Source organism: Ostrinia nubilalis, chromosome 10 (genome assembly GCF_963855985.1).
Source record: "Ostrinia nubilalis chromosome 10, ilOstNubi1.1, whole genome shotgun sequence".
NCBI lineage: Eukaryota > Metazoa > Arthropoda > Insecta > Lepidoptera > Crambidae > Ostrinia > Ostrinia nubilalis.
In genome coordinates, this window is record NC_087097.1 from 7,311,558 (window position 1) to 7,320,516 (window position 8,959).

Sequence of the window (8,959 nt, forward strand, 5' to 3'; positions counted from 1 at the left end):
GCTGTCCCATAAAGTCACCATAATTTAATTTTTAACATTATTAGAGAATATCCTTATCAAGGTCGAAAACCAATCATTCTACAGATTTTGCCGTATAGATAGTGGGTGAATATTTTTACGTAGTTGCTGCAATAATATATCAAGATTATACAAAAAACAATTTATTATTCAGTTTCAACATTTCCTGCTTTCTGTAGAAAGAAGATGAAAATGACATTAGATCAACATTATTATTACATACCTATTATTATTATCACTTTCAATAAGTCGGTGAAATTGAATGGTTTTTAACCAGATTTTGAATCTGCCAAATAATTGTAATTTCTTAACATAATTTAAACAATAAAAACTGAACTGACAATCAATTTAAAGGCTGATTCTCAATCGCCAGAGAAAATTATTTCATTACGCTGTAAAATTCGTATGGCGAAAGAGAAAAGTAGAACAAAATTTCTTGAGTATTCTTCAAAGTGTGTCGTGTTAAACTTCAACGCCAGTAACTTCTTTTATGCTTTTTATAAGTCGAGTGTTGCCATCCTTGTAATCGACCGGTTGTGCGTTCATAACTGTAGTCTTCAATCGGGTCTCATCCTGTAATTAAATAATACAATGTATTTTTCTTCTTTTCAGAATAAAAGGTTTAAAATTTGAGAATCGCTGTAAACAGGCCTGAAATTCCTGTTGCCTTTGCCCCTACCATTTGTCCTCCAATGGCGGACGAAAAGTTGCGATATCCATCACTCAAAGACAAAGCAAGACATTTTTTCCCAGTTGCCACTGATAAGGTCCAACGGGAAGATTTTAGTAGTGCACATCTCGACATTTTCCCCATAGTCCACCAGTGGGGGATAGTGAGAATCTAATAGACATGAAATCCTAGCTCATTCAACATTAAATTCAACATACCTACATATGATGGAAATAAGAAATATTTTCATCAAACAGTCAGTGAACTTACGCTATAAGTCTCCATTTTGGTGCGGAACTTGAAGACGAAGGTGCGGAATTTGACCTCCTCGAAGAGCTGCGCATAGGCCGTCTTGTCGTGGTCGAACATCTGGCCTATTTCAGCGGCACTGCGGCCCAACATAGCTTCGGCTGCCTCGTTGAACGCCGTGATGCGCTGGTCGCCGGTCGGGTCTGACACGTTTGCCTGAGTAGAACAACGCGGAATTTCATTTACTCATACAACAGGGTAGTTTTAGGTAGACACTATCAAAATAATGCAAAAGACTTGTATGGCTACAGGAACTGATCACACACCTCTAAATAATCTAATTCAATGGTATAATTTATTTATATGTGATAAAGGAAACTAAAATATTAATTAAACTGGAGCACTTTGATTACCCAGGGCATCTTATCCGTGGGTGATCAAAGGACACTAAATTGTCGCTGGAAGTCCACTTTGATCACCTGGGTGATCAAAGCGGAATAGACCAAAGATTCCTCGTAGTACGCTGGAGCGAAAGGCTACCAAAGCGAAACACATGCGGTCGAATGACGGTGCAGTGAAAGACGTGCCAAAATCTTGGATTTTAGTCTAGTGGTTTTTTCAAATTCTGTCTTGAAATATTGGTTATCATTTAAGATTTATCACTATAGTTCCCATAGTACACATACCCCCAAGAGCAGCCGGTGCTTATAGTTGGGGTACTCGCGGTTGCACTTCTCGCAGCGGAACAGGCCGTTCTCCTGGTCCACCAGCTTCTTGTTGCACGCCTCCTGCGGGCACGCCTTGTACACGGCGTTGTCGCTGCAAGGGGACCAGAGATTAGAGAATTTACTAGTCAACCTTTTGAAGAGTCGGGCCAAACGGTGGATTCAGTCAGTCACAGAGAGAGATGAAGAGTGCCAAATCCTCCATTACATTGTAGAGGATCATGTTTTTGCAGTGCAGTGGATATTTAATGACCTGCTGAATTATGATGATGTTGAGTGATGAAATTTTACACCAAAACACTTGTTGTATCGAACTTCACATCATCAAGTGAGACAGCGATTCTCGATGTTGTGCTATAATAAGGCTGAGTTGCTCAACCTTATCTAACCGTAACTATAACCACAACCGGTGTTTTTGTATGTTGTTCAAAGCAGTTTGTTTGTAGTAATTGTAGCTCAGTTGCACCACCTTGACTTTAACGGTAACTATAACCGGTGTTTTTGTATGGAGTTTGTTAAAATAAGATGGTGCAACCGAGACTTAAAGTAACATGTTTGCGACCCGGTCATAATGTTAAAGGATATTATAGCTACCTGAACGTGAAGGTGAGCACGCCCAACAGGCTGTAGTAGTCGCCCTTGTCGCCGGCGCCGAGCTGGCGCGCCTCGGCCTCCGCGAACGACAGCCACTCGTTGCTGCCGCCGCTGTACATGCCCGACCTGCAATCATTCACTTTTATTTACCTGCAATGATTTACTTGTATTAACCTGAAATCATTTACTTGTATTAACCTGAAATAATTTAATTGTATTAGCTTCATATCCGCAGGTCGCTGGTTTGTATCCGGCTCGAAGGACCATGTAGCAGATTATAGTGTTTGCGCTGGTGAGAGCTTATTTGGGGGTGCAGAGAGAAACACAGATTTTGTAGTTTTAACAAATTACGGCATACTTCTTACGTTAGTAGATAAAATTAAAGAGGCAGTGTTATTGCGCCCGTTATAAGAATTTCGTTACAAAGGACGGCCAGTCGCCCACTGCTGCATCATTGGACAAACGCCTTCCCCAAGGATTTCTACGACAACCAGTCTTGCAATGCCAGGTGCATTTCGCAACCTTAGCTAGATGACGGCTGTTTCGTGTAGTGAGTCGCGTACCAGACGACACAGTGTATAATGTCCAAGAACATTTATTTATGGGGAATTATAAAACGAGCGACTAAAAAAAAACTTTGCGACTGATGATGGCATACTGTTTTAATACCTTGAGCGGTATGAATTAGAGTAAGCGAAAAATTTACCAAACTAACGACGAATATTGATCAATAATAAAATCCAGAACGAGCTTACAAAATGTGGGTTTTAATTATTACATTTCAGACATAAAAATACTATCCGGGCGACTAAATTACTAAGTGAGCGACTAGAAATACAAAGAGGGCAACTTTAATATGAAGATACATTAGATTTTTCTAATTGAGGTTTTACTGAACGAACTACAAAAAAGTTAATTCTAAGCAAAGTTTTGTGAGCTGCTTTATTAATGATTATTGGTTACTGATATTATATTTGAGGTCTCATGTTTTTTATTTTGATACGCTTTATTAATGAAAACTACAGATTGTTACAGCGCGCGAATTCGAATGGGGGCGGGGCGACTGTCCCGAATTTTTAACAAAATATGTATGCAAACACGTTTTGGGTCTAGCAATTCGGCTCAAACTAACAACACCGACACTGGAAGCAAAACTGATACCTATTGGACAAAAAAGAAAACGAGGCCGGCCCGCTAAGTCCAAGCCAGCACTTATCATACAGTGACGATGAGTAGGTAGAGCTCCTCAATCCTCATAGGTACCAATCAATGAACCTTATTAATAAGATTACTTTTTTTGGGTTGACAGAAGCGACTTATTTTATTTTGTTTTTTTTTGTTGATTCGATTTAAGAAAATTCAAATTTATTTCATTTTTCGTAATACCACAGAATAATAATAAGTACCTACTACGTACAGAAGTTTTACTTCGCGAAGGTATTTAAAAAAATGTATGCTCAATGTCATTAACAATATGGTGTAATTTAGCTTGTCTCAAGAGTCAAGCAAGTTTGTCAGAAGTTTTGTTGACAAACGTCAGTGATCGGTACTGCGCCGAAGCTATAGGGCTGACTTCGGTAAAATGATGTGACGTGAGGTGCCAATCTGCAGAAAATGGCGGAGGAAATACATGATTTAGCATGAATTATCATGAATAATATTAACTACTTATTTACCTCTCAGTGTCTTGAGGCAACTTAAAAAAGTACATTCTGTGTTTTTATTATTATTTAGGCAGTTAAATACTGCACAGTATTTAGTACACCATTTTCTTTATTTTTTTCCATCATACACAAGAATACGCGTGCGTGAGTCAATGTTCGCTCGTATGTGAGGCCTTGTCGAATAGTACTCTTGTAGGGGGCAATCGTGCGTGTTTTGTTTTCGATGTAAACTCGCGGAGATGAACAGGCCTGGTAATACATTGTTTCATAATTTTAATGATTTATTTTTTTCGCTACTAGAATAGTGTTCCGTCAAATATTTATTTCATAAGATCATTTTTTATTTAAATGTAGGCTCATAATACGCTGCTCATAATAGTATTTTTCAAAGTAGTTTTTGCATTCGAAACACTTCATTAAAGTTAAAAATACCGCTCAGTATAAAAAAAGCATTTGCCAAATATTGAAAAAAATGCAGGACCTAACGTTGACACTCAATCAAATATTAGGTCGCTCAAATATTATGAAGCTTCTCATTTTGTATTTTAAGGAACTCAATTTTTTTTGTAAGTTGCTGTTCTTTTGATTTTTCGTCACTCGCACTCAGTCGCTCACTTAGTAATTCTTTAGCCCACATTAATTATTTTTGACACTTACAACATAAATTTACAGTCACTCGTTTAAATACTACCCTTTATTTATTTACTAGCGGCCGCCCGCGACTCCCTTAGGGGTGGAGTTTCGTAAAATCCGTTCTTAGTGAGGGTCTATTTCACTTTGATCACCTGGGTCATCAAGACCCAGGTGATCACCTACATACAAATCACACCTCCTCTGAATAGACACGTCATGTCTAATTGTTGTAAGTACAAACATTTTCTTAATAAGTATAGACATTTTTTTTACAGCACGAAATATTTTAAAGCGTTACTTACCTAAACACAAAATAATAATAATTTAACTGGAGTCCACTTTGATCACCCAGGGCATCGTATCCGTGGGTGATCAAAGGACACTAAATTGTCGCTGGAAGTGGACTTAGATCACCTGGGTCATCAAAGCCAGGTGATCAAAGTGGAATAGACCTTAGTGAGCACCTACGTTCTAAAAGGAACCCCAATGAAAAATTTGAGACTCCTAGCACAGTAGCACTTGTAGTTTCTGAGATTTCGTGATGAGTGAGTGGGTCAGTCAGTCAGTCAGTGATCATAGTACTCACTTGGCGGAGATGTTGACGATCTCCATATCGTTTTATTTTGATTACTTTGTGTGTGTGAGTTTCGAATGAGGTTTCGAACTCAGCGCATTAGTTGGCATCTCTCTAGATCAGCGGTTCCCAAACTTATTAAGTTTACTGCCCACTTTGAGAATAAATTATTTTTTAACGCCCCCCATTTTTGTAGTCAAGAGTCGAGCTCAGTCGGTGTCTAAGAGTCCTCCTAGTAGATGACGCCTCCCAAGCCTCTCCACAACGTCCCGATTTTTATTCTGGGTCTCTTACCGCCCCCCTTTAAGCCTGCAGCGCCCACAAGGGGGCGTTATCGCCCACTTTGGGAAAGACTGCTCTAGATCTCTAAGGGACTCACTTGGCGGAGATGTTGACGATCTCCATGTCGGCGCCGCCGTTGTCGTACCAGCCGCGCAGGCGGTGCGCCTCGGGCAGGTCGGGGTTGAGCCGCAGCATGGTGCTCGCCAGGCACGACAGCGACTTGCTGCCGTTGAACTCGGCCAGGCGCGCGCCCTGAACAAGATCATTGATTTTGGGCCTTAACACGAGGTGACAAAGTTCAATTTATTAAGCTCAAGACTAGTTGAATAGCATAGAATTACAGCTTTTATCTTTAATTTTAATATTTAGCAGGAATCAATTTAATGATAACTCTGGACGTAATCCGCGGTCATTCAGCCCTACACTACACGGTGGCGACCTATACCTCCTCCCCGCTCCAACTTATAAGGGGGTTTGAAAGAGGCTTGACTTTATTCTACTTGTCCGCATTGACTCGCCCCATAAATCACTTGCACTTTTCTTCCACAACTATTCAGTGCTATGAACTGTCAGACAAGATGAAGAGAAGAGGATAAGTGTCTCCAGAGTGAATGTTAAGTCTGCTTTAGTCACGAGAGACTTCTTTGATGGCTCATAGTCTATAGTGCCTTTGTTATTAAAAATAAATATCACCTTTGCAGAAATAACAGGATTGGTGCTTCCTTCAAACTTCTCTGCTTCAGCTCCCCATAATGTAAGGACAACCTAAAAATAAAGAATTGTTATAATTAAAGAAAACAATGATTAATAGCTTATGAATTTTATAATAAAAGTGATATCAAATACATACTGCACCACCAGAGGAATCCACTAAAGTCACTTCTCTCTTTTTCAATAGCTTTCCTGTGCTTTTGGCTGTCAGCTCTTGCAGGTCAGCCACTGATTTGCAGACTCCAATAACATCTAAAAGATGAAGAAATACATAATTACATTTCCAGTTTCCATCAGCCATCATCCTCATACCCATGTGGCTAGAGAAAAAATGCTCCATTTGCCTTTTGGTAAATTAGACAGGGTTGTGCTTCTGTAGAAGTTGTTTGTTGTTTAGGAATTATTGTAATAAAATCATACATCAAACAATCATTGGGTTAATAGTGTTCATAGCATACAGCAAAAAGCCTTACCAATGATAGTGTCTGGGCTCTTCTCTGCAATCATGTTAATTGGTACAAAATCATACTTGACAGTGGGGAGAGATGAGGAGTCTTCCGTACATTCAGCAACAACTGTATCAGAATTGAACGTCATTTCATAGTCGTTCTTTAGACTCGTAAACTGTTTGTTTGCTGTTTTGAGCTGGCATCTGCTAATGTAGTATACTTTATCAACCTGAAAATATCATTAAGAGTAATAAGGAAGGACTTCCTATTTAATCTAATTAAAAAAAGTTGGGAAATGAAAAAATCTATTCAGTATCTTTAAAGACTACATTTTGTTTCAAGTGGCTGGGGTATCTTTTGTAGTATAATACCTGTATTAAGAGGGTGGGGCCTCTTTACTTTTCCTTAAAGTTACAAAGATACTTGTATGAGTAAGTTATACAGGGTGTTAGGTAAATAGGTACCTATATGAGCCGACACTAGCCCATGTTAACATGGGCATATAAATGGTATGGTGAAGTCAGAAAATTGATATCTCCATTTTAATTATTTTAATTTTCATACAAATCGGATTTTATAAAATTGATTTTGTATGAAAATTAAAAAATTAAAATGATGATATCAAATTTCTGACATCACCATACCATTTATATGACCATGTTAACATGGACTAGTGTCGGCTCATATACCCATTTACCTAACACCCTGTATAGTTTTTTCCAAGTAAAGAAGATAATATTACAATTACCTGTATCATATCATAAAACTTATCACACTCGTTTTTGAAAGCAGTGGCCCTGATTTCGCCACTGTCATCACAAAGGTCCATGCTGAACAGCTTGCCTTCTCCTCGGGCGTTGCTCCATGTCCGAATTGGGGATTTGTTCATGACTCGTGCTTTTATTACCCATCTAGAAAACATTATTGCATTAGTTAGCTTTCTTTACTTTATTATTACTTCAAAGGTTTAAACTTGCAAACAAAATCAAGAGATTATTTTTTTAAAAATTACATTCACAAGGTAAATTGATTTCTGCCAAGAATCTAAGCCAAATATTTAAAAATTGCCTTACTTATTTTGATATGGACTCAAACTGGCTATAGGATGGGTCATTTGTGATGACAGCATACTGCTGTTCATTGACACATTGTTGTTGGCCATCGGAGCTGGCTTGGAGAAGGGTTGTGGGGACGATGCAGGCTTAGGAACTGGCTGCATAGCCGGCTGAGCAGGGGCCGATCCAGCCGATTCCTCCGTCCATGTCTGTGGGTTGCCAATCTTCTTCCCCACATCGGTTCCTGGCTTTAGGATTGTGATGTCTAGAATTATCATTACTCTCCTGCAAGAGTTAGCACGATTAAACTTATGTTCTATTACTGCAATAGATGAATCTTTTATCAGTTGATTACTCACTTTTCGCCTTTCCCTGTGTTTTTCAATAGTGATGTCACAAAGCGATCAATTTGTACAACTGAATAGTCTGACAATTCTCCTGTGATCAGTTTATCGTTGAGCTGTGTGGCGAGCATCGCGAAGCTGTGTGAATGCTTCCCATCTGACACCAGCAGCCTAAATCTTTCATTGGCACCACTACCCTGGATTTTCTTACTACCAAGCACTTGCATGATTGGTTTGTCATAATGCCCCCCATTCATTATAATCTGAAATATATAATTCTTACATTATCTAAAGGTAGACTAGGTAGGTACCCTATATAATGCGCAGTTGACAAATAATATTACAAATCTTAGCAAATAGGTTACCAACTTAATGGGTTACACACACACACACTACAGCTTAAATATAGTTTCAATTACATTACTTGCAATATCATTACATTCTTCTCTAAAAGTTAAGATAAATGAAAATGAGAATGTTTTTTAGAAATAAACAATTAATGAAACTTGTTGAAACTCGCTTACATACCTCCAACGAACCTTCCGACAAATTATGAGTCATTTTGAATTTGTCAGCGCAAACTTAAGATATAAATATTCTAAACACGATTTCTAATTTAGTTAAGGTGTAAATTCAGTGTATTAGATGTTATTTAAACATAAAAACAATGATTTAGCGGTCAGCGCAATCAATTTTTACCGCGAAGTACGCGAAGTACATGACACAATTGACAACTAACCTCACGATCATGACTTTGACGTTTCGAACTTTTTTATATTACTGCCCTAAGTTGAAACACTTTGGCTATATTGAAAATTTTTTTTTTTTTTTTTTATTTTTTTTTATTTGGCTTACAAAACTGGGTACAATCAAATATCATGCAAAAGTAAGTATAGCCTGACCAGGAACATAAAAACCCTGGCATAGAGGCGCGTCAATTGCATTTGATAGTGCAACACTGAGTACAGTCGTACCTGTGTTAAATTAATAG

The 8,959-nt window shown here is 38.4% G+C and overlaps 1 protein-coding gene across 1 annotated transcript; it reads right to left on the reverse strand.

Moving 5' to 3' along the window:
- Positions 1-145: 145 nt before the first annotated feature.
- On the reverse strand, positions 146-8,695 carry LOC135075783 (replication protein A 70 kDa DNA-binding subunit). The gene is made up of 12 exons (XM_063970267.1): positions 8,497-8,695; positions 7,984-8,231; positions 7,643-7,909; positions 7,318-7,480; positions 6,594-6,798; positions 6,260-6,372; positions 6,103-6,174; positions 5,507-5,661; positions 2,257-2,382; positions 1,624-1,756; positions 959-1,153; positions 146-591 (listed from the first exon to the last, which is right to left on the reverse strand). Exons 1-12 carry the CDS (start codon positions 8,527-8,529, stop codon positions 481-483), a joined length of 1,821 nt encoding a protein of 606 aa, XP_063826337.1. The 5' UTR covers positions 8,530-8,695; the 3' UTR covers positions 146-480.
- Between the last annotated feature and the right edge of the window lie 264 nt (positions 8,696-8,959).

Excerpts from the sequence above, each read along its gene's own strand:
- LOC135075783 (XM_063970267.1), bottom strand. The coding sequence starts at position 8,529 with ATGACTCATAATTTGTCGGAAGGTTCGTTGGAG. Across the intron at positions 2,383-5,506 it reads ATCGTCAACATCTCCGCCAA|GTCGGGCATGTACAGCGGCG; the intron begins GTGAGTCCCTTA and ends GAATGATTGCAG. Across the intron at positions 592-958 it reads CCAAAATGGAGACTTATAGC|GATGAGACCCGATTGAAGAC; the intron begins GTAAGTTCACTG and ends ATTTAATTACAG.